The following is a 25,091-nucleotide window of genomic DNA, read 5'->3' on the forward strand; positions in this document are numbered from 1 at the left end:
TGACATGTCATCATTAGATTTCAAAGATATCAATTTAACTACATCTCTCTCCGGAGAATTCGGAACCGTGGACTTGTTACAGCTGATCTTCATATAGATGACATATTTAATTATCCTTTTTACCTAGTAATTAGTTCAGACTATGGGACGGGGTATCAGCGGTCTACGCTGCCACTTGTCCGCGCGGTGAATCCGTTGCAACCGCGGAGGCTGCTGATTGGCTCTGAAAGGGCTGGCGCTCGGAGAGGGTCCCCGTTCCCCGTCTTCCTCCTATTCCACACACGCGCGTAGCAAACGGCGCGCGCTTTACCAAGCATCCTGCCAACAGCATGGTTTCCCCGAGCGAACATGGCTCTCCCGTTATCCGTCGGTAGCTGCATCCTCCTCCTCATCTTCGCAGTTTCTGTCTCGGCGAACAGTAAGCAAGGCATTTTTTTTTAAATTATTTTTCCTTTTATTTAATTAGTGTGTGTGTGTGGTAGTGTGTATGGAGTGTGATATTCACTTAGATCACTTTACATGCTGAAAACTGTTCATGATGGCAGGCAACAACAAGACGAGACGTGCCAAAACAGCGACTACAAAAGTCGTGCACAGAACACTTTAAACTTTAGAAATATTTTAATCTCAATTTCTTATTTTAGTGTTTTCAGGTATGAAAAATCTGAAGTTAGATGTGTAGATTTAAGTATAGATATTATTTACCTTATTTTTATAATTCTGAAAATAAAATGATTCTTTAAAATATCGTCCTTCCATTGACAGTGGCAAATACCCTGCTATTATACACAATGTGCTGCACTTTGTGTGTTCTCTTATCAGGCCTGTAACAAACGTACTAATGTGGCCAATCAATTACGGGCAAAACAGTGTCATTTGCATATTTAAAGGGAACCTTTAAAAAATATTACCGAGAACAAAAGAAATCTGCTCCTGATTTGCATAAGAAAGATGTCATGTGGAGGCTTTCAGATCACCGGATGAATATTTTTCAGCAGCATCACTCTTAAACAGTGCACCTGTTGCTGCACTATCTGTGTTTCAGATGTGAGAGAAAAATTGTAGTACTATAACATTTGGTCACTGCTAATAATCCATGCTTAGACCCTGGTGTGTTTAAATGGTTCAGTTTAATTATGGCATATAAATAAATGCTTCAAAACAAAGTGGTTCTGTACCACTGTGTCATGCGATAAAATATTCTTTTTGGTGAACATTCTTTTGATTTCCTTCATTTAAAACAGGTCACAGTCTGATCAGAGGCTCAGTCAATGCAGACATATGGTAGGATGACAACTCCCGACTGCAGACACTGCCTGGAGATCACAGCAAGGGGTCCAGCACCCTAACCTTACCTTACTCCCAGATTTTGTACACAGTGTCTGTTGCCCCAGTCTAGACACTTATAAGCTGATTCTGCAAAAATCTGTCTCGGTGTGAAACAGGTTGCTTCTAATGTGTTTTGTGCCAAAAAACAGGAAAGGGTGAAATTGTTTAAAGATGCGTTGTCTAAAGATTGCAAAATGATTTACTTGTACAATTTTTTTTTTTTTTTTTTAGTATTTCTCCCAGGAATTAGTAAAGCGAGTAAAAAGCAAAAATCAACAGGTTTCCTGAATGCTGAATTCAGATATGTTAAATTATTGTTATTATTATTATTATTATTATTATTATTATTTTTAGTTATCTTTCTCCAAGGTGACTTACTGTGTTAGATAATCAGCTTTGCAATTTTGCAGTTTTCTTACATATATACTATAGTCATGAGACACCCAAGCAAAGAATAAGTGAAGATGTCAAGAGGATTTATTGTAGTGTAATACATAATTGTATAAGATGCATGATATGGGTTTGAAATGGATGAAGAAACACTAAAGCTAATTGTGTTTCAAATGTTTTAATGCTTCCTTGATCTTGCACATTCCATTCTTTACATGGTCAGTTTTTGAAGAATTACTCGAATTTGTTCTGCTTGCCTTCCACAAATGTGGATTTCTCTTTTGAGACCGTCTCCTCTTTGATGTCATCTGACACTGTGACCCGAACGCACGGAAGCAGAGGACAGCGTCTGAAACATGCCACGCTCGCTGGGAAGGGGGAGTTATTGCAGGATTGCTTTGTCACACACGGCTTGGTTAAGTCGACACCTATTTTAATTTTATTCATTTGCTTATATTCAGGCCTCATTTCAATCTATCATTTTAAATGCAATGGTTACACATAAAACTGTCATGCTTGTCTTAAAATAAGACGAGGGGAAACTTATCGTCTTATTGATGATCCATACATTTCGTACATTTCTCATACATTTAGTGCTGGGTTTTCTGAACAGCAGAGGTTTTGAACTTTAAGTGGAATAATTGCCTTGTAATGTGGAATCAGTACAAGGATGTGAGTGATGTCAGGCTGTGGTAGGTGACATTCGAGCTCTGTGAGCTCTGTATTGTTCCCCTGGGTATTGAAAGACTGCAAGCTGGATTTCTCCATGGTCTCACACACACTGCAGTTTCATGTGTGGTTGTCAAGGTGTTCCAGATGTGTTCACATAAGAGCCTTAAGTGGTCCAGGGTATCATCTCTGTGGCAAACACATTAACTTAATACAGTCTAATACTTAACTAAATGTTTGTACAGTATGTATTATTATTAAATACCTGGTGGTATTTTGTATTTGAAAGAATTTAAAATTATTTTCTTCTGAGAGATAACCCACAATAACCTATTATTGAGTGCAGATAAAATGTAATGTGGTTTGCTAGTGGTTCCACCGCTACCTGTTTTTTAAAATAGGATAATTACAAGGTAAATTTTTATTGTAATGTTCTTTTTTTATTCTTACATTTACTTTGTTTGCAACAGTATATTTCAGAATTTACACAAAGTGGAAAAGGTAAATGCCTCATGAATGACTTCTGTGTACTGATGGTCACCATGACAATAGTGCAAATTCAGAGATGGAAGCATGCAATTGGTTGTCATGGCAACATGATGTGACGCTTAGAAGCTGCGTTTTTGAACGTCCTTGTAACAGACTGCGAAAAAAGGAGTTTGTAGTAAGAGAGCAGTTGTTCCTTCTAATTATTTTTCCAGTATTTCATAGTTTCAAGAACAATCTGGGGATGTATCTGAGTAAAGCATTACAATGTTTAATTTTTGTCAGATTAAATAAACCAGTGTTAGCAGGAGAAATTTCATCAAGTGTAGAGGTTTTGCAAGGAAAGCGGTGGTTGTCCGTATTTACGTTGACTTAAAAAGCTGAAGCAACAAAGGAGAATTCCGTATGACTTTAACAACTGGGATTCAAACTGCCTCACGGTGCCTGGCCTGTGGCTTCAGACGTGGATTTGAATGTAGCTTCTATGTGTAGTTTGCAAGTTCTCCTATGTTTCCATGAGTTCCCTCCAGGTACTGCAGATTCCAACCACAGGCCCAAACCAATGATTCCACGATAGACTCCTGACCACTGTGACCCTGCATTGAACAAGTGGTTATAACAAACATTTTAAACCATTTTCAAGATCTGCTGTTCATGGTCAGGAATACATACCAGATACAGAGCCGTGAAAAAGTATTTTCCTTATGCAGTTTTCTGTGTTTCTGCGGCTTTGACTTTAAGTGTGATCAGAATTTTTTCTCTTCTCAATTAGTGTATGAATTGAGCCTGAGCAAGCGAAAAAAATGACAGCAATGCTGGTTTTATGTCATTTCTTTGGTGTGAAAGATAACAAAATGTGCAGTCACAAGTGTGTAAAAGTAAATACCTTAATTAAGGGGTAGTTAATAAGCTTTTTGAATGCAATCACGCTTATATCCAGTATAATTTTCAAATACATAAACCTTACCAGCAAAAGTCATTAGCAAAACGGATTCATAGAGGTGCAGCGTGCCATGCTCTAAGGAAATTTCTGAAGACCTCCAGAGAAATCTTACCAGCCTTTCAGTCTGGACAGGGTTGCATGGCTATTTCTAAGGCCTTGAACCGCAATCAAATCATGGTCAGAGCCATACTCATGAAATGGAGAATGGTTGGAAGAGTGGCAATTCTACCTAGGAGTGGCCATCCTGGCAGAATCTCTCTATGACCAAGGTGTGATATCACCAATAAGCCCAAAAAGAACCTCGAACAACACTCAGGTAATTGCAGGCCCCTCTTGCCTCAGCTCAAGTCAGCATTCACATTTCCACAATAAGACATCCAGAGTGGAAAAAAAATGGGATACACAGGATGGTGGCAAAGCAAAAACCACTGCTCATTAAAAAGAACGTAAAACATTTTTCAGTTCACAAAAAAAACCACCTGGAGATCTGTCAAGAATTCTGGAGGAATACTCTCTTGACTGGTGAATCAACTGTGAACTTTTTGGATGACATGGGACCCATTATGTCTATCTCACTACATCTTTCACAGTAAGACCCTTGTACCAACAGTTAAGGATGACGGTGGCAGCGTGCTGGTGCGGAGATGTTTTGCAACCATAGGATCTGGGCACATTGCTAACATCGAAGTAATAATGAATTCTTCTTTTTACAGGAAAATTGGAAAGGAAATTGTCAGGCCATCGGTCTGTGAGTGGAAACCGAAGCACAGTTGGGTCACACAGCAAGATATTAATCTGAAACAATCGATCAAGTCAACATCAGAATATCTAAACAAATGAAGTTATGGAATGCCTAATCCATAAAAATAGCCTCATGGTTGTGTATTTTGTGAGGAGGAGCCTTCCAGAAGAATTCCTGTAAAGCGAGACCCTGGTCAACAGCTATACAAAATGCTTAGTTGCAGTCGTTACAGCTCAAGGTGGCGCAGCTAGTTACTTACTGTGAAAGAGTAATTACTTATTGACACCCATGATTACATATTTCATTGTCTTCCACACCAAGGAGCTTTCATAAATCCAATACCGGTGTCACTTTTTCACTCTCATGCGTTTCGTGTGTTTCTAGAACTGGCAAGATCCGATCAGATTTAATATTAGAAAGCTGCAAGAATAGAGAAAACCGGAAAGGGGGTAAAGACTTTTTAGAGCGTTGTACTTTTTTTATAAATGTATGTGCTCTGCAGTGCATTCTCATATGGTATCGAATGGCATGGAAACAGTCTGTATGCAGTGTGGCCTTGACACATTGTTGGTAATGACAGGTGTCCTTCACTTTTGCTTCTTACATCTTTTTACTCCATTTTCACTTTTGTGAACTATATGGGGGGTGTGATGGTGCAGTGGGTTTCACCTGTGCCTGCTTTCTGGTGGGTCTGAGGTTCGAGTTCTGCTTGGGGTGCCTTGTGATGGACTGGCATCCTGTCCTGGGTGTGTCCTCTCCCCCTCCAGCCTTATGCCCTGTGTTGTCAGGTTAGGCTCCGGTTCGCCGCGATCCCACTTGGGACAAGCAGCTTCAGCCAGTGTGTGTGTGTGTGTGTGTGTAACTATATAGGAAAGCATTATGAGTCAACACTCTCTGATTCTGAGTCAATAATTATTTTCAAGGGCAGAATTTAAAAGAGTAGCATATATCTGTGATCAAAAAAAAAAAAACATGAATATAATTTCTGTTCCGATTTATACATTTCTGTTATGTTCTATACTCTATAAGTAGAACATTTTTCCAGAATTTTTCCGTATTTGCAAACACTTTCTGGCTACAATCCCAGTAATCCAGAGCCTTCAGGAAAAGGCTGAGCTTTATTTGATACTATTTCAGGGCAGTGTCATGTGAACTTATTCATATTCATATCGAGCTGTTGCTGGATTTATGCCTCTTAATCAAATCTCCAGTCAGAATTCCACACTGAGTGCATGTCAATACAATGTGAAACAGCTGTCTTCAGTCACAAATGAGTTTTTGCCACGTGATACTGCATGGTTTCTAATGTTCGTAATAAATTAATTGATTACTCCAATCTTCCAGATGCATCTTCGCTAAAGGTCCCGTCTCCCTGCCCGTCTAAGCCGTGTCAAAATGGTGCAACATGCCAAGAAGCTCCCGCAAGCTACCTGTGCCGCTGCGTTTCTGCCGTAGCATCCAGCTCCGAGGTGCAGTGTGAAAAGCCTAATGACCTGTGTCACCCCACGCCATGCCAGGGGAATACCTCCTGCCGCTCTTCCCCTGGCACCTCCGGGGAGCTGATGTGTCAGTGCCAGCTGGGCTCCTCCGAGGGTTCGTGCGAGGCTCGGGTCCAGCGCTGCGCCCGCAGCCTCTGCGGGGATGAGGCACAGTGCGACATCCAGGCCCCTCCCGGAGGCAACCCCGGCTACTCCTGTGCGTGCACGGAGGGTTACACGGGCCCCCGCTGCGAGACGCTCGTGAACCAGTGCGCCTCGAACCCGTGTCGCAACAGGGCCATCTGCCGGGTTAAGGCAGACGGGTATTCCTGTTACTGTGTGCCGGGCTTTCAGGGCAAAAACTGTGAAATTGAGGTGAACGAATGTGTTTCTCAGCCTTGCCAGAACGGCGCTACGTGTATTAATAAGATCGGAAGGTACGCCTGCCTCTGCAAGGAAGGCTACACAGGTGAGCAATAAGAAACGTATCTGCAAGATTACTATTCGTAAGCCGACTTCATTGCCAGATTTCCAGGTGAAATTTTTCACCTGTTGGAAATTGGAAAGACCATTAAGAGAAATTCAGCTGAGTTAACGATACATCATAGAAACAACAGAAGAGAATATGCTATATATATATTATTTATTAGAAATCTGTTTAAGAATTTAAATTCCAAAAATGCAGTTAGGAAATTTTGAACAGCCGTCTCAGAAAAAACAGCAGCTTCATCTTTGTCTCCAATGACAAATCAGTTTTATATGAACAGAAATGGCTTTTATAATTTATACAGAAAATATATTACAAGGTGAAGTCAAAATGCATCCATAATAAGTGTTTTAATAAATATGAAAAATATTTAAGAATCATTGGAAAAGTAGGCCAGCTATTGGAATAATGGGCTGATATATGGTAAATATGGTATACCATAAATCAAACAGAAAATTTTGTCAGATTTGTTAATGGAAAGTGATGCTTTTTGAATCGATTCTTCTTGCTTCTCATCATAAAGCACATTGTTGCCTCCTGGTGGAGACTCACTCTCATTTCAGCACTAAACCATTTTTCATCAACTGATCCAATTTGATTTTGAAAAAAAAGAGTTTTCTAGTTACATATTTTTAGCATCTTAACCCATTGTTGTTTCACCTGATACCCCTTTGTGTTCCAGGTACGAGCTGCGAGTTACAAATCGACGAGTGCCAGTCGCAGCCGTGCCTCAACGGAGCCAGTTGTCACGACGTTGTAAATGGCTTCTCTTGCACGTGTGCCCCTGGTTTCCGGGGAGAATTCTGCGAGATCAACATCGACGAATGCCAAACCCAGCCTTGCCAGAATGGAGCCGTGTGCACTGATGGGGTAAACAGGTAACGAGTTCCAGTATAATAGTTAATTCTTGTAACGGAAGCGCATACATCCATCAGATTGAGTTAAATTAGACAATTGGTCCAGCAAGTGGCAAAGTGGTCTGACCCGCTGCCTCGCACCAAAAAGTCACGGCTTTAAATCCCAGCACCCGCTACGAACGATATAATCATAATTGCCTTGTGCTGACTTTAGTTATAAGTGCATATGTGCGTGTGGAAATTTTGTCCTGAGGTCAAAGCTTTGTACTGCGAGGACTCAGCAGTTCTCACTTTCACATCTGACAAAGTGGCCTCACGTCCTAACATAAAATGCTGACTTGCAGTTACAGCTGTGACTGCTCTCAGTCGGGCTTCACGGGCGCGAACTGCGAAATTCCCACTCCGCCGTGCACGTCCCGGCCCTGCGCCAACGGCGGCCTGTGCCAGGAGAGCCGTGGCAACTACACGTGTGAATGCCGGCCAGGTACGACGCCGCACCCCTCGCCCACCCGGCAGGAAGCGAACTCCGATTCTGAAATTGAAAGAAACGTAAACCTTTAAAAAACTCCAGCCTTATGATTGCTGCCTCCGCGTAAGTGAAAAGTAAACGTGACGCTGGACACCCCCTTTACACCCCTTGGTTTCCGCTGGGCAGTTTTTGTCGATGAAGAAACGAGGATGATTTAACTGACTCCGTTACAGTTTTCGCACATTCAGTCTATGGCTAAATGACTAAAGGTGCCCAGATAAACATAAAAGTTACTGTGAGGTATAGAAATGATATGTGTTCGGTTTGTATACGCTCAGGGGGGCGCGGTGGCGCAGTGGGTTGGACCGCAGTCCTGCTCTCCGGTGGGTCTGGGGTTCCAGTCCCGCTCGGGGTGCCTTGCGACGGACTGGCGTCCCGTCCTGGGTGTGTCCCCTCCCCCTCCGGCCTTGCGCCCTGTGTTGCCGGGTAGGCTCCAGTTCCCCGTGACCCCGTATGGGACGAGCGGTTCTGAAAATGTGTGTGCGTGTGCGTGTGTGTGTACGCTCACGTGTCAGTGCCGTTTCCCGAGCAGGGTACCAGGGCAGACACTGTGAGGTGGATGTCGGCGAGTGCCGCAGCAGCCCGTGCCTCGCTGGGGGGCGCTGTATTGAACGGTCCTGGAAGGCGCTCTACGGCAGGGAGCCTCTGCTGCCAGAAAGCTTTGACCCCCGGCGAGCCGCTGGCTTTGTGTGCAAGTGCGCACCGGGACTGAAAGGTGACTTTGCAACACACGGCGCATACTGTACCGCCTCTTACGTATCTGGCACAAAAACGTGACCATTTTTCCCCAGTTGCCCTTCATTAAAAATGTATGCCTTCAAATCTGTACATGCCCTGTATTAAAAATTTAGAGAAATTGTCGATATTTCTATATTTACAAATAAATATATATATATTTAATATCACACTTTTACAAACTACAGGTGATTTCAAATCACCGACATACCTGAAACGCACCTCTTTTGCATCCAGAGGAAACCTATGGAAACACAAAGTTCATGCAAAATCATAGAGACTATAATAATAATAAGAATAATAATTGTAGTAATAATAATATTTACAAAAGCTCTCTTATGCGCCTAAGCCTTCATTTTCTGTTTTATTAGGTAAAACTTGGAGAGTGTACAAAATGTGTAGCTATATAAATTGACTGTTCGAAGCATGTAAGTCTGTAAGATGGTTAAGGTGCATTAGGCTAATCCCATACAGTGTATCAGGCTTGAGGAGGATCCTGAGCCGGGTCACTCGGATGGTCGAGCAGAGGGAGGCACGACGGCGAGAGCTCTCCGTAGGGAAGGGCTGCGTGCAGACGTACTCTCCGCAATGTAGTAAATTCACCGCGGTGTACAGCTAAGTGGCGTGGGACATGTTTTACAGCAATGGTAAAAGTCACAGCTTGGGTGTGGAGCATCCTTTTCCTTAGTGCAGGTACTGTTGTGTGTTTTTTTTTTTGTGTGTGTTTGTTTGTTTTTAGCCTTTCTTAAATTTTAGCAGTTTACTATACGTAGCGTATTAGGGGTACCGTTTATTTTATCGTTAATACGTTTAATATGATTTTATCTTTAAAACTAAGAACATGTAACACGATAAATTATTCCCAGAGTTTTTCAAATGTCGGCACGCTTAAATTTGATCGTTGGAAGCAAATTGCAAGTGAATTAATTGTCAAAGTACATTTAATTCAATATAATGTTATCTGAGAGGTAAGTTTAATAAAATGGAATGGTATCTTGAAATATTTTTAGTGAGAAGTAACCTTGTATGAGGAATAAGTAGCAGCATTTAGTCCTATGTTGTAAAGTAAGTGTGACAGAGGATGGTACTCATTAATCTCTTAAATGTTTCTGGCCAGTGAACTGCAAGTCGCCCCTTTGTGTCAAAGAATCCCTTAGTCGTAGTGTACATGTGCGTAACTATCTGAAAACTTACATTTACACTTATTCATTCAGCACACGCTTTCCTAGTGACGTACCTCTCAGAGTAAACGGGTATATTTCCAACAGACGGACATGCGAGTCCTGAATTAATCAGTTTCTCTCACTGTTTAAATAAGTGTCAGTTAAACGGTACGTACGTATTTGCATATAGACATGTAATGAGAAATTCCACTGTAATGTAAAACGGACATCCCTCAATTCACGGTGAGTTCTGTAAAAATCTCAGATTTTGATACAATTTTCTCGTTTTTCTTGACTTATTGATCCCATAAACTTATACAAAACTCCTCACCTGATTGATGACCAACACACATACCAGAAAGCAGCTATAAATACTACACTTAAGGTACGATTAAGGTGCTCCAGTACTCCTCCTACTCTCTTTGTCTGCTGGCTGGACAAGTAAGCACAAGTTGAATTTGCTCCTGTAGAAGCAGAAATTTTCGGGTATGGGTGTCTAATATAACTGGGAATAAATAAAGTGGCGATTGTTTGTATCCTGAAAATTTGTCGCTTGGCTGTTTATAACGCAAAGACTAAGGTAGTTAAGTTACTTCAGTTATTATACCTATAATTTTATCTTAATACCAGCAGGTAAGCTGTTCTGCTGATTGACAATGTTGAAGGAAGAGGAAAAAAAAAAAAAAACGGATGTCTTTTCTTCTTAGGCGCTTTGTGTGAAGAGGACATCGATGAGTGTGACTTGCAGCCGTGCCAGAATGGCGGTATGTGCGTAAACAGTCATGGAGGATACACCTGCCACTGCTCTCAGGAGAGGCGAGATGGACTCCTGTTCGGAGGGGACAACTGCACGGAGGTCCTGGTGGGCTGCGACGCTCACGAGTGCCAAAATGGAGGCGCTTGCTTTCCCTTCCTCGGTGCCGAGCAACACGGCTACAGCTGCAGCTGCCCCCGCGGGTTCACCGGCTCCAAGTGCCAGACGTCCACTACCTTCTCCTTTGAGACGAGCGGCTACCTCCGCCTGGAGTCTCTGGCGGTCGGCGCAGAGATCTCCTTCAACATCGCGTTGACTTTCAAGACGGCGTTGACCGACGCCCTTCTCTTCCAGCACGGAAACGGCGACGTTCTCGCCGGTCTGCAGCTGGTCGACAGCCGTTTGCACCTGGCCTTGTGGAGGGACGGCGTCTTGTCCGCAGCCCTGGAGCTGCCCCACAATGTAACGGACGCGGAATGGCACTCTGCGGAGGCCCTGCTGGCCGGGGGCACCCTGGAGGTGAGGATCGCGGATAGCTCCTGCTACGAATACTGCGGGAGGAAGGCTTTGGTGGGGAGCAACTGGACGGACCTGGACGACGGCTTCCAGAGCACCTTCGTCGGGGCGCCGGGAAGCGATACCTGGCCCGCGGGAGCTCCGCCTCCTCACTTCGTCGGTTGTCTGCGGGATGTGTTTGTGGACTCCCAGCTCGTGGTCCCCGAAAACTGGCTCAGCGATTTCGCTGTGAACGTGACTGCTGGGTGCAGTGACGAGGACCGGTGCGAGGGCGATCCCTGTCAAGCTAGGGGGCGGTGCTTGAACCTGTGGCAGAGCCACCGGTGTGAGTGTCGCAGGCCATACGAGGGCCAGGACTGCTCGGAAGGTGAGAGAGAACCTCACCTTGCACATATTGCATCACACCTTCTACCACAGATTCAGTAAACGCATCACAGCGTTTGTTCGGGCTTTGCACGTCCACTTTTTTCCCATAAAAATCCAAAATCTGACATGGATTGCTGTGGATGCTGGTGTTAAACATTTTCTTTCAACCGAAATTCTTAATCTTTCTGAATTTTCTAAATTAGTGCCTTCTTTCATTGCAACGGAGGTTATTCTAGCTCCATTTAACATCTGCACACATTGATCATATACCGTATATTACGAAGATGAGCAGGGTATTGCGAAATATACCTGTACAGATGGTGCCCTGCTATATGTTGTATATGTACAAAGTAGCAGATGTTATTCCCGCCCACCAAGCGAGAGAGTACAACTCTCTTAAAGAGAATAGCATTTACACACAAAATCTGAAACTGCTTGTCCCAGCAAACCAGAGCCTAACCCAGTAACACAGGGTGCAAGGCTGGAGGGGGAGGGGACACACCCAGGATGGGACACCAGTTCGCCACAAGACACCCCAAGTGGGACTCGAACCCCAGACCCACCGGAGAGCCAGGCCCAGCCGAACTCACTGCACTACCGCGCACTCTGTGTTCTCACCTGTTTTGACCGTCAAGTGCAATTAGCCATGGGTCTCCTTAGAAGAAAGATGATTTCTTCTTTGGCCCAAATAGACAGTGTAATCAGTTTAATAAAACCACAGTAAAGCTAGCCTTAAAACATGCAGTAACCACTATTTAGTAACGCTTCTTTAATATTTCTGCCAGAATGCCGTCCCTAAAATTTTACAGTTCACTATTTTCGTGCATGTAGGAAGTTTAACATACAAATTACTGAACTTGTTCAATAAACAGGATGAGATACCATATATGGAATTTTCCCAGGAGAACATAATTAGCCTTTGGACAATAAAGCAGATTAGAGGCTGGACTGAGCAGGACACTCACTGAAACGCATACAGACACGTGCTTTGGAACGAACCTCCATCCTGATGGGTTTAAGGAGGCAGGATTCAGATTCTCAGGAGTTTGTTTAAATAGTCATGATACCACATCGTCTGAAAAAGCGTTTTTATTGCGCTACATTCTAACGTTACAACTGCTGTACTTAATACATTTAAAAAAATAGTCTTATAGTGTATGGCATCTTAAAATTAATACCTGTTAAGTTCCCTGAATATAGCTACGTGTTTATTTATAAGCTGTAGTTTATCTGCATTCAAAGTGCATTGCTATTGTTTAAAATCAGGTATAGAATTTAAAAGAATAGATTTTTTGCAACTAGGGCCTCGTTGAGTTTTGGGACACAGGAAAAGCAATCAGTGCAAACTGAGAACCTGTGAAATCAGATCATGTTCCTTCCAGGTTGCATCTCATCGGATCACCCGTTTTGCAGGTAAGGCAAGTAAGGGCACAGAAGAAATGCTGACGGGCAAAACGGTACACATCCTGGTGCCTGCATCACTGTCACGGTTCAGTGTGCGGCTATAACGATCGCTAAAATGTGCAACGTGGGGCATGTACAGTAATTACGATTAACCGTGAACGGCAGCGGTCGGCGTAATTCCGTTCGTATGTCGTATCTTATTCCATGACGCCTGTTCCCTCTGAACCACAGAATACATCGCTGCCAGATTCGGGAATGAAGACTCGGAAAGCTACGCCGTTTTCTCGGTTGATGACAGTCCCGGGCCTCGCAACGTCATCTCCGTGTTCATTCGCACTCGGAAACCTTCGGGACTTTTACTGGCTCTCTCGAACTCCACGAGCCCGTACCTCACCATCTGGCTAGAGGAGGCGAAAGTAAAAGTGCAGGTTAATGGCTCAGGGACTCTTGAAGGAGAGCAGATTGTCACCGATGGGAATTTTCACCTGGTCACCGTCAAAGTGGAGGAGAACCAAGTGACCCTCTTTGAGCCTGCTCACAAGCAAGGAGTCTCCATCCTCGTGGAAAATATGAGGGTTGAGCCTGGAGACAGGGTTCACGTGGGTGGACTGGCAGACCGCCATGCCTCTGCCCGTTTTGGAGGCTACTTTAAGGGTTGCATCCAGGATGTGCGGCTCAACTCCAAGCGCTTGCAGCTTTATCCGATTGCCGCACCGGTGAGCTCCTACGCCCTGGATGCCATGGTTAACGTCTCACGTGGTTGCCCTGGCGACGACGCCTGCGTCGTAAGTACCGTGGTACCCCTCCTGCGTGTGTCCTGCTTAAGGTTTCCTTTGAGCTCACCTGTCCTATTTTCGACCAGTTACACAATCAGGTTAATGAACAGTCTAAATGAAACCACCTAAAACCCTTCAGTAAACATTTCCTGTACCGTGATACAGTGTGTAACATTTGTGCAATTTTTTTTTTTTTTTAACGTGCTAATAAATGGATTTTTATGCGGTGCCCTTCCGAAGAGGGTTGGTCCAGAACACTAAAACACTGAGCTGAGCAATAGTCAAACAGATATTACATGAGTGAAATTTAACGTAAATAGAAGTCACCCCGAGAGCACGAAAGTCATACGAATTAAACGAGTCAAAATTTGAAGACGAATGTAAATAGGCGATGACTGAAGGAGCTGCCTGTTCCCCGAGCAGAAGAAGCCGTGTCGTAATGGGGGGACGTGCCACCCCGCGTGGGACGACTTTGAGTGCGCCTGCCCTCCGAACACGTCAGGAGAGCTCTGTGAGGAGGTGGAGTGGTGTGCGCTGTCACCCTGTCCACCTGCAGCGGTCTGCCAGCCCTTGGACCGGGGTTTTGAGTGTAAGTGCAGCCCTTTGTAACGTTATATGGATGGATTTGAGGGGCAACATCTTGTATACTGATTGCAAATTAAATATCACCATCGGCGAGCTCTGTTGGTATGGTGTAAGTGTCTTCCAGAGAAACATGTCTCAGCTCATAGTCACGTGGCTTATTATCAGCTTAATAATAAGAACATGCCTTTTCCCGCTGTCTTGAAGGCGTTTCTAACGCGACGTTTCGCGACAGCAACAGCGTGGTTTCCTACAGGAGCAACGGCAAAATCTCGCGGAAGCTGACCAGCGTCTCCTTCGGCATTCGGACTAGAAAACGGAACGCGGCCGTTCTTCACGCCGAGAAGGGGCCCGAGTTCCTCACGGTGTCTGTGCAGGACTCCCACCTGTACCTGGAGCTGCTCAGCGGAAGTGGGCCCCTCGCGCTGAGCGTGAGGGGCCCCGGGGCGGTGAGCGACGGAGAGTGGCACTCGGTGGAGCTCTCCATGGCGGCGCCGTCGTCGCACGCCTCTCGGTGGACCGTGTCCGTAGACCGAGAGGCATCCACATCCAGCGCCGCCGCTGGAAACCTGGACTTCCTTAAAGATGATGGGGTGGACATCCTTCTGGGGGGCCTGGGCCCAGGGGCGGTCGGGAACCTGGCGGGGTGCCTGAGCACGGTGGACATTGGCGGCATCGCGCTGCCACATTATGGCTCCGGCGAGCTTACCGTGCCCAGGCCACAGGAGGAGCAGTTCATCAAGACGTCCACGGAGCCCGTTGCGAGCGGCTGCGCGGGGCCCGGCGTCTGCCTCCCCGGCCCCTGCTTGAACGGGGGCACCTGTCGCGACCTCTTTGACGTCTTCGCCTGCACTTGTCCCCCGGGCTGGACAGGCCAGCGGTGCGAGGCCAGCGCGGACGCGTGTCGCTCCGACCCCTGCGTCCACGGCAATTGCACCTCCCGGTGGCCAGGATACAAGTGCGCTTGCGATGCGGGCTACGCCGGAACCGACTGCGAGGCCGAAGCAGACCGGTGCGAGGACCACAAGTGCGCTAACGGCGCTACGTGTCTCCAGGGCGTCAAGCGGTACTCGTGCCTCTGCCCGGAGGACTACTACGGGCCCTACTGCACGTGAGTCTCGGCACCGCGACGCTCCCCACGGTATCGTTTCAGATCCAGAGCAAGTTTCGCCGTTTCCCTGAGAAAAAAGTTTTCTTTATTTTACCGCATCCGAGAATACGCGGGAATCGACTCCTGAAAGACCAGAGCAAAACCTTCCTTATAAAATCGAGGTGAAAAGTAGTCCGGGGACAGATTATTTAGACAAACTCCTGCAACGTTTTCAAGTTTTCTTAATCTTTATCTTCAGATGGAGAAACGTATTCGATCTGTCTTTGTTTCATAGTACGGTTTCTCTCTTTGTCACCAGTAAGCGTTCCGCGTTCCAAAGTGGCTTCGGCGTTGTCTCCGCTGTCTCAGAGATCCTTTCTACAGCTGTGCTCATAACTTCTTTGCTTGGATCTGCAATATGCCTTGAAGCGCTATCTGGGGGGTTTCAGCAATATTTTTTGTAAACACGTTTTTTTATGTTGCTTTATCACACACTGATCAGACACCTTTGAATTCTGCTCGCAAGATGTTCTGCACCTCCCTTGTGCACAAACAATTTTTCCGGGAAAGTTTTTTTTTTTTTTTTTTTTTTTTTTTTTTTTCTGTTTTTAATTTGTCTAGAAATATGTATTTGTTATATTTTGCTCTCTCTTTCTGTTTTTTTTTTTTTTTTCCAGCGAGCAGGTCGAAGAAGTTCCCTGGTATATAGTGAAGATTCAGTAAGTGTATTTGCCAGATACGTCACTATCTACAGAGATCTATTTGCCTCAACTGTTGATGTTATATTTGATCTGTGTTGTACAATTACTCTTTCCTAGAAAGTCTGTTGCAAAGAAAAGTATATAAAAACTATATTATAGTTACACCATGGTGGAGTGGGTGGTGTTGGTAGTTTGCACGTTTTCCCCATGTTCACATGGGTTTTCTCTGGGTGCTCTGGTTTCCTTCCACAGTCCAAAGTCATGTGTTTCACATGAATAGGTGACTAAATTGCCCTTAATGTGTGTATGACTGGATGTGTGTGACTGCAGTGCAGTGGCATCTAGAGCACCTTCACAACCCCTTCAGATCGCATGACCTTACACGGAACAAATGCTTTTCAGTAATGGTTGGAAAGACTGTATTATTAAATTCCACTGTGTGATTAAAGGACAACCGAAAACTAATAAAAAAATATCTGTGGTTTTGGGACGAAACTGTAAATGTTTTGTCTGTTCCCTAAACAAAAAAAAGCACTTTCAATGGAAGACGCATGGTATGTCTTGTCTCTTAATTTTACGTTTGCATCTACAGGCGTCCCAGACTGCCGGTGTCCGTTTGCGGCTATGAACGGAAGAACTACACCTGTTTCAATGGTGGGAACTGCTCAGAGACCCCAATGATGTGCGACTGTCTACCAGGTTTTGTCGGTGACCGGTAAGGTTGCGTTTGTTACTGGAATCTGCTACATCCAAGACGATTACACATCGATAATGAGCGATTAGCTTCATATATAACGTACAGTGCCATTCATGTCAGTGCCGGTATTTTTGTTGGCTGGTAATGCTCAACAGTGAGTGAGGCGTGCAGACGATTATACCCCCACAGATTCGTAGAGTTGGATAAACATGAGCAAGGCAGGTGGCGTGAACCCATCTCTCTGCTGCAGGTGCGAGGTAGAGATCAACGAATGCATCTCCAATCCATGCCTGAACGGTGGATACTGTCGAAATTTGATCAACAAGTTCCACTGCAACTGCCCCTTGAGCTTCGCCGGGGAGGTGTGCCAGATCGACGTAAGCGACATTTACTTTTACGTGTCCATGCTTCTGTGGCAGTATCTCTTCCAGCTCTTGTCCTACCTGATCCTGCGGCTGGATGACGAACCCGAGATTGACTGGGGGGCTAATGAGGACTGAGCACAGGAACTCAGACAGAAAGCATTTTAGACAAGAAAAGCGCAGCTAGAAATAAAAGACATCGTATGACAAGAATTCATGGACCTCTACTGGAGTGGAATGTACACTTTTTTTACTCCTCGTAAACTGGGGCACCTATGTTGAATATCTGTTACACGTTAACAATCGAACAGGAGAACATAATAATAAGCTACCTCTTCAGGTGACGAACACAACTGTGACAAAGTGAACTTCTGAACTGAACCACTAAGTCACAATCAATAAAAATTTGAGACATTCCTTGAATAATTTACGATTCTGTAAAAATTTCAGACATAGCGGCAGTAAATAAAACTTTGAGAACGCAGAGATGCATTAAAATTAAAACTTGTTTAGAATGGCTGAAAATGGAAATGCGTAATCCCCAAAAACTGCCATTCGCTCCTGATTGTTGACTGTTTCATCATATAAATACGTGCGTCTTTTCCTTGATCACCAGTACTAATTAACTCCAGACACAAGCTGTAAACAATATAGCAGTGAGTTGTATTTAGGCAGCCCCATATTCCTCTTCTGTTGTGTACATTATCCTGCCATCTGTCAGCTCTGCAAGTAAACTTTAGCTGCATGTCCTCAGCATCAAATAAAATCCAAATTTTATAAAATAGATAAGTGAAGAAAATACAGTTTAAAAATTAATAAAGACTGGAAACATCTTCAAAATGTCATAACCCTGTGCAACACAAGACTAAGTGTATTTATAGTAAGGTGGAAAAAAATTTTTTAATACATTTTGACAACTCATAAGTACATTAAATTTTTTTTTATTATTAGTCTTGTTTACATTTAAATTACGAATTTTAGGTACATCTCTGAAATCCCGTCTTAGGAATGGCGCTATATTACATTATGTGCCTTGCTTTCGTATATTTCATGTGAATGACTGTTGTGTTAAACATGCAGATGTCGGTGGTTCTCGGCTGGTTTCTCTACTCTTGAAAGCACTTCAGAGACTCTGGTTTGTGGATAAACAGGATCAAATGAGCGTGTGCGAGACATGTGCGACATCTCCGTTACTTTGAATTAAGCGTGCAGGGTGAGCCAGGCCTGCTTGTGCTCAGTGGCAGATACGGAGGCGGTGGATTTGTGGAGAAGTGGGGAAAAAAATATTACAAAGTGTCAGGTTATCAGTCTTTTTCTAGGCGTTAAACAGCATTTTTTAAGTGTCAGTTACCACTTTTGCATAAAGCTCTGTTGGTGAGGAAGAAAGGTACAGAAATAAATATTTGTCGTTTGTAATTATTAATATGTCAGTTTTCATCAGGTAAGAGATTTGATTAAATATTTCTTATTATTGGCTGCTGTGGATTTTAATACTTTAAGTATTTTCCGTGTAAAGTGTGTCGTACTCTTCCATGTGTTTTTGTGGTTGAACGTTGAATATCACATGGTTAACGGAAATTAATTTTGAAAAACTATTTATCTTGCAATCTCAGATAAAAAATATTTTCATATGATGATGTAAGTTTTGTTTTTACTAATTTAATTATGCAGTTTTGTGAAAAAGACAAAATACTAGTTCTATTTGAGGGCAAGACATAATCAGATATAAATATTCAAGTCTGCCAGAAGAGACCATATAAAGATAGTGTAAAATTCATTCATTCATTCATTTATTCATCAATCACACAACCAACCAAAGTCCTTAGATTAATAGTGTTGAGCTGGTTTTCTGCGAAAGACTAAAAATACATGGAGTCATATCCAGACACCATTCTTATGCAATCTCTTTCATGTAACAAAGCCTGAGTTTTGAAAACAGATGTCAAATAATTTTGATTTAATTTTTATTTTGTGTTCAGATCATTGATTTTCAAGTGCATTTTCAAAATCGGACGATGTTGTCCTGTGTGCACTTATGAACATCTCCAACAAAAGTTTCTAGCGTGATCCATTTTGATACCGTCAATCATCGCATTGTCCACTTTCCCTGTCCGTCTCCATGTCCACGTTCTTTCTGCATTCCTCCTGTCTCTCAACTCCTTCCGAATGGACACTTGCAGAAAAATCTGGTTCTGAATGGACTCTCCTCTTGCCATCTCTCCCCAACATGTCTCTGTGCCGTTTCTCTGTTTGTCATTAAAAAAAAACTCTCTCCTCCTTTTTGTCTCTGATCTGTCATTTTTCCTCACTCACCCTTTGAAACTTGCATAAGCGAGCTCTTTTTTGACGTGGCTTTGTGACGTAAGAGGGCACATATTTAATTGTTCAATAGAATCGTACCGTAAGCAGTATTTATTGCTGCGTCAGTAATGCTTTGCAGTGTTAGTCATTTTGGAATCGCTTTCGAAGGGAAGCTTACAGGAGCGGGAAGCCCCGAGTCACCGCCACTGTAAACGGGCCACTGCCAGTATCGCACCAGCAGAGCCCGTGTGCAATTGAAAATCGGCTGTTCGATCCAGCTCAACTCTGTGTCGACTATGTATGATCATTCCATGTCCGCGTGGGTTTCTTCGTACAGCCCAAAGGCATGTGTTTTACGTGAAAAAGTGGCTCTATACTGCTCTTAACGTGTGTGTGTGTGTGTGTGTGTGTGTGTGTGTGTGTGTGTGTGTGAGATTGCCCTGTGATGGACTGGCGCCCTATGATTCCAGGATAGACTCTGAACCATCGTGACCCTGCATTTTCCAAGTGCTTTCCAGTAGATGGATGGATGTTTGAGTTATCGTTTCGTTTTCACTACAACCATTGTTTCAAAATGTAGAACATTTTTATTTCTCTATTGTTTATTTAATAATTAAGAAAGAGTAGCTGGTGTTCTGTGGTGTAACTCGCTCCCCAGCAGTGTTCGTTAAGGCACAAATTAGTAGGCCCCTTAACAAAAGTACTTCTAATTGCTTTTCTAACTTTTTTTTTTTTTTTTTTTTTTTAATGCTTAATGCCATTGTGAATTGAGCTATTTCTGTAGGTAGGTGTCTCCTGAGCTACTTCAGCATCTCACTCGGGTACGGTCGCAGTTACCCGCTAAAAGACGGCATTCATTTTAAATTATAAGGGTTTTTTTTTTTTTTTTTTTTTTTTTTTTCCTCTCTCCTCCTGCTTGCCTGATTTCGTGCACTTTTTGTTTAGTAAAAATCCAGCTCATGGGGGATATGAGGGCCCAGACACGATGTGTGCCACCGAAATGCCCCCCTGTCCTGTGCGGCGTGGGGTCTTCAGAGAAGTGTCTTTGCTACTTTAGTAGTCGTCTCGCTTAACAGATTTCGGCGTGCTTTTTTGCCTCTGCGGAGTTTAATCCAGTTTGGTGTGAAAGATACGAAGAGAACAGACGACAGAGCAGACTATGCGAGCAGCGCAGTCTGTTGGGCCGGTCATCACGTCGTACTCAGTAGGCTGCCGGGATTGTACCTGACACAAGGCGGCACGTCGCATAATCCTATTAGCGTCTGGAAAGTAGGCTACCGAGCCATATGTCACAGTAAATGAGCTTCTGTTAATATTTCAAATGACATTTTTTTTACATCTGTGAGGCATCTCGGAAAACGATGCAGTGACAAACGTGCAGCTGTTGAATGCGGGAACGCCACCTTGACCAGCGCGGGTGTACCGCGGTGTGTGACGCTCCCGCCCGTATTGAGAGTCGCGAAGTCCGGAGTCGGCAAAAACTCAGGCACACGCTTCTCGAGCTCCCGCCCTCGTTGTTTTTCCCATAAATTCGGTTATTTGGCCGTAGGGGGTCACGCAGCGCGTCGACTCGGTGTTCGGCGCTGGTGGCTGGAGCTCACGGGGCTGCTCCGGACTTTAGGTTTCTCAAAGGATTCGTTGCGTTCCATCCGTCGTTGGAAACGTCCGACTCAAAAGGGCGGGGTGGTTTATTTGGCCTTTATCGTGGAGAGAAGCATCTTCTTTTTGGCTACAGGTAATCGGCGGAAATCCTCTGTAAATCCTTGCGTAAACCCTGTAATCTTGCTTTTGTATCTGTATTACAGTCCAATGTGTTACTACGAGCGCTGGCTTTTATCAGCGTTTTAGTCGAAAGAAAAATACGAAATACTTCACAGGTTGGATTTAATACTTATCTGCAAGGAAATTAATATAAAGTGTAGCGCATTTCAGCTAACTTTGGGTTTATCTATAACGGGTCATGTCCAGTTCTTTAATTAAAAATGCCAATTTTTCAGGAGCTCGTTTCGGAAATTCTGCAGCACATGTAAGTTTCCAATAAATATTACGTGTTGTTTGTTTAATTTAGGCACGTACGTGCACGAAGGGCTGCTTTGGAGCATTGAAGTCCCAGGAGGAGAGCCGGTTGCAGTCATTCAGATTTGTGCTCCACGTTTGCTGTACAGTATGTGGAGAAACGAGCACAGTGAGATTTTTTATTACGATCTCTCAGTGATTGGTACGTTCAAAAAATGCTAACGCATCGATCTTTACTACAAAACGAGGCAGCGGAAATGGATGCGGATGCCGGAGGACTCCTGCTCCGGTCGCACACTTCCGCTTGAGAGAGGAACAGTAATTGGTGCTCACGTTCACGTAAAAGCCACATACGGGGATCCTGGAGTTCAGGCATTCCGTGTAATTGCTGTGCTAATGATGTGGTGCAGGCAGACTTGCTCTTACCTTGTGCTTCTGCAGCTTATTTTTCACCAGTTGCCTGGCTGGGTAGGTTGTCAGGTTTCTGAAGAGATGGTAAAGCAACATTTTACCACGCTAGTCAAAGCATCATTGTGCTCCATATTAAAACACTAATTGTATGTTGTGTGTTTTTTTTTTTTTTTTTTTTTTTTTTTTAAAAAAAATCCTTCCTGGAACACGGGTGCGACTTCTCTGCGTGTGACTCCCCGCAGGCCTCGGCTGCTCAGGGCGGGTCGCGAACCACAGCTGTTATCGCTGGGTGTCTTGTTGTTGGAGCCGCGGTAATCGTGTCGCTCGTGCTGGCGGTTACAATCCTCAAAGTCCGCGGGAAGCGACAGATGGAGGAGGGATCTTTGAGGCCCCGTAGCCGGGAGCAGCAGGACTCCCAGGGCGCGGCGAGCGGTTCGGTGAAACGGCCCCAAATGGAGAGCCTTGTGTAAGAGGGCGAGCGACTGACACACGACTCACTCGTGTGCGTGTGCGCGCACTACACTTTGGCTAACAGCAAAAATCTCAAGTGGCTTTGTAAAAATATTTTATATACGGTATAAATGCGCTACTTTCTTCACATACACAAGAGGTTTGCGATTCCATCTTATATAACGGAAAGAAACGCTGCTTGTGAGACTTTGGAAGCTCATCCACGCTCACGTAGTGATTCACCGGCTTGAAAACCGTTGGACGCGAAGCCGAGCGTTTTAATGTGCGTCTTACGTGGAATGAGGACATTTCGGAGGGAAACTGTTTTTCCGGAAGCGCTGACGTGGGATCGTGTGCGACGCTTTGCAGCTGAACGCGGACAACCTGACCACGGAGCTGCTGCTGTCCGCCTGCTTGGTGTCCGCGGCCCTCTTCCTCTCCATCGTGGTGGCCTCCGCCGCCCTCGCCGTGGCCGCGAAGCGCAGGGCCACCCGCGGCACCTACAGCCCCAGCAGGCAGGAGAAGGAGGGCTCCAGGGTGGAAATGTGGAACATGGTACAGCCTCCACCCACAGAGAGACTCATCTAGTAAAGATCTGTCGGCGTGTCCGGCGCATGGCGGTGAGTGTCCGCGCCGCGGCCCAGCCGACATTTTACCCCACCGTTGATGTTATTGACACTTAACCGACGTCCTCCAATTTTGAACACAAAACCGAGGCAGATTTTTTTTTTTCCCCTTTTTTCTAAGGTAGCTGCATTGCAGATGTTAAATTACGATTCGTCAGTAAGTCAAGGACCGGTAATACTACTGCTCTGAATATGTGCCATTTCTACATTAATTTACTTCTCAAAGGGAAAAGGGATGAACGTGTCAGTTGTATACAAATGTCCATTTCCATGCGTTACCATGTAGTAGGTTTTGTGTTAAATAAGTTTGTTGTGCAGTTGATGTCATGATGTCTTCGTCGATGAATCGTGCAGCTGAGCTTGTGTACCGAGAGATGATGCCGAATAACTTGTTAGAATGAACCGTCTCTGTTGTTCTCGGTGTGCGTTATTAGCTTTACCACTTCCCTGGAGAGAAATACTTTACAGGAGTGTAGCGGAGTTAGAGGTGCATCCAGGCTGGACCTGGGAGAAGAGACGAAGCTCCTGCCAGGGCTCTTTCGCACTGGCCTTTTAAGGCAAGGGGAGCCCAAGGTGAAAACATGATCTTTTCACGTGTGCGCTTCCCGCCCGCGGTCAGTCACTATCAGCTGGCGAACCGGGCTGAAACGGTACCGAGCAAAAGCATCTTCCCTGACCCCGGGCTCAGTTGCGATATTGAACCACGTGGAGAATGACTGGAGAGTGAAAACGTGGTGGGTTTCAAGCGGAGATGATTGGCTTCAGCTGGAAATGGCCCACAAGTACTGAAAGACGACATGCCTGTGAACACCAGCTAGTGCTTCTCTTCAGCCATTTATGAGCTCTCGGAAGATGAAGAACTTCATCACTTTTATACCATATTTAAGTTCAGAGAAAACTTGTATTTTTATCTGACAACAGAGCCCGTTACGCTCAAGCGTTTTCTTTTTGCGGCTGTAAAAAGCAGCATCAACTGCGACTTAGCTCTTTATTTCCTTAAGTACTGAGTCTGCTTGAACTAGTACTCTTATTTTCACTTTGTCTCATTAAACCTGGAAGTTTTCGTTGACTTGAATTAAGACGAGTCGATACAGTCAGAAAGGCACAGTCGTTCACAAAGGAATAATAAATGCGAGATCTTCATGCTTCGTCTTGTTTTGATACTACTTCCCGTTTGAAAACAGTTAACGCAAGAATATTCTTATAGTCTTCTTAAGTCGGTGAATTTAGGACAGCACAAATATGGAAATTAAACTATACAATACATAAAGGACTGAATGTGTAATTACATCATGGCAACTTCTATGCGGTAAATATGTCTAAACTGAAACTATACTGGTAGTTTTAAAATCTAATTTCTATAAAATAAAATGGGACAAGTGGCCAGTATTCATTTGGATACTCCAGTATGAAACAAAAAATTATCAAAATTATGAGACAATATAGCATATTGAATACAAAGAAGAGAAATACTGTCAAATGGAACCTTACTGCAGTAAAACACATCGAACAAAGAGACTGCAAAACTGTCAGCTAGAATGAACATATGAGTGGTCATATTGAAAATGAATAAAAAATAATGAAGTCGTAGTATACAAAAAAACCACACGCTTTGATTAACTCTTTTAAATGCAAAAAAGCAAAAGTGCAACCGATCTTACGGCACAGAAATGGCAGCTGAACTGCATCAACATCCATTCTTTATTTGTTCACAGTGAGTACCTAACACATATTCGTCGTTGTTCCAAATGCTCAACGTTGTCTTCATCTGTTGTCTGAACGTGTTTGTATTTCTGTACAGAAAACATGCAAGTGTGAACAAAGTTACTGTATATGGTCAAATATCATTTGTATGAATGGTTACAAAATGCCTCAAAGTGAATACTTTTTTTTTTTACAGAATGTACACATGTATACATTAATTTAAAATAAAAAATAGACTGTATATGATATGTTTCTGTCCAAAATAATTCTTAAACTTGTACGCCATGCATATGATCAATTAGAACTATCAGGCAATATGGTCAGCAGTTTACCATGAAAAGTATCACAGTGGTTTTCAACTCAATGTCATTTGCACCTCCGCTCGCCTTTTTCAAGTCATCATCCTCACCTCCGAAAAGGACAATCTTTCAAGCCGCAGTGACGTCACGGCAACGAAATGCACAACGAGGGTCGGCTGCGAGGATCGCCGAAACGAGCGTGGTCTACAAGGAGACGGTGCGACGTTC

General features: G+C 44.1%; 1 protein-coding gene and 1 long non-coding RNA gene across 2 annotated transcripts; one reads left to right on the forward strand and one right to left on the reverse strand.

Annotated features, from left to right (window-relative positions):
• The first annotated feature begins 294 nt into the window (after window positions 1-294).
• crb1 (crumbs cell polarity complex component 1) lies at window positions 295-23,275 on the forward strand. The gene is made up of 13 exons (XM_018753953.2): window positions 295-418; window positions 5,904-6,506; window positions 7,207-7,402; window positions 7,726-7,865; window positions 8,443-8,625; window positions 10,516-11,445; window positions 13,080-13,633; window positions 14,048-14,213; window positions 14,414-15,317; window positions 15,974-16,015; window positions 16,590-16,712; window positions 16,945-17,071; window positions 22,604-23,275. Exons 1-13 carry the CDS (start codon window positions 349-351, stop codon window positions 22,820-22,822), a joined length of 4,257 nt encoding a protein of 1,418 aa, XP_018609469.2. The 5' UTR covers window positions 295-348; the 3' UTR covers window positions 22,823-23,275.
• Window positions 21,321-22,671, reverse strand: LOC114911239 (uncharacterized). Its single transcript, XR_003797900.1, has 3 exons — window positions 22,529-22,671; window positions 21,800-21,857; window positions 21,321-21,514 (listed from the first exon to the last, which is right to left on the reverse strand). It is a non-coding gene; the product is annotated as an uncharacterized LOC114911239 (long non-coding RNA).
• Window positions 23,276-25,091: the final 1,816 nt, after the last annotated feature.

This window comes from Scleropages formosus, chromosome 9, assembly GCF_900964775.1.
Source record: "Scleropages formosus chromosome 9, fSclFor1.1, whole genome shotgun sequence".
Lineage (NCBI taxonomy): Eukaryota > Metazoa > Chordata > Actinopteri > Osteoglossiformes > Osteoglossidae > Scleropages > Scleropages formosus.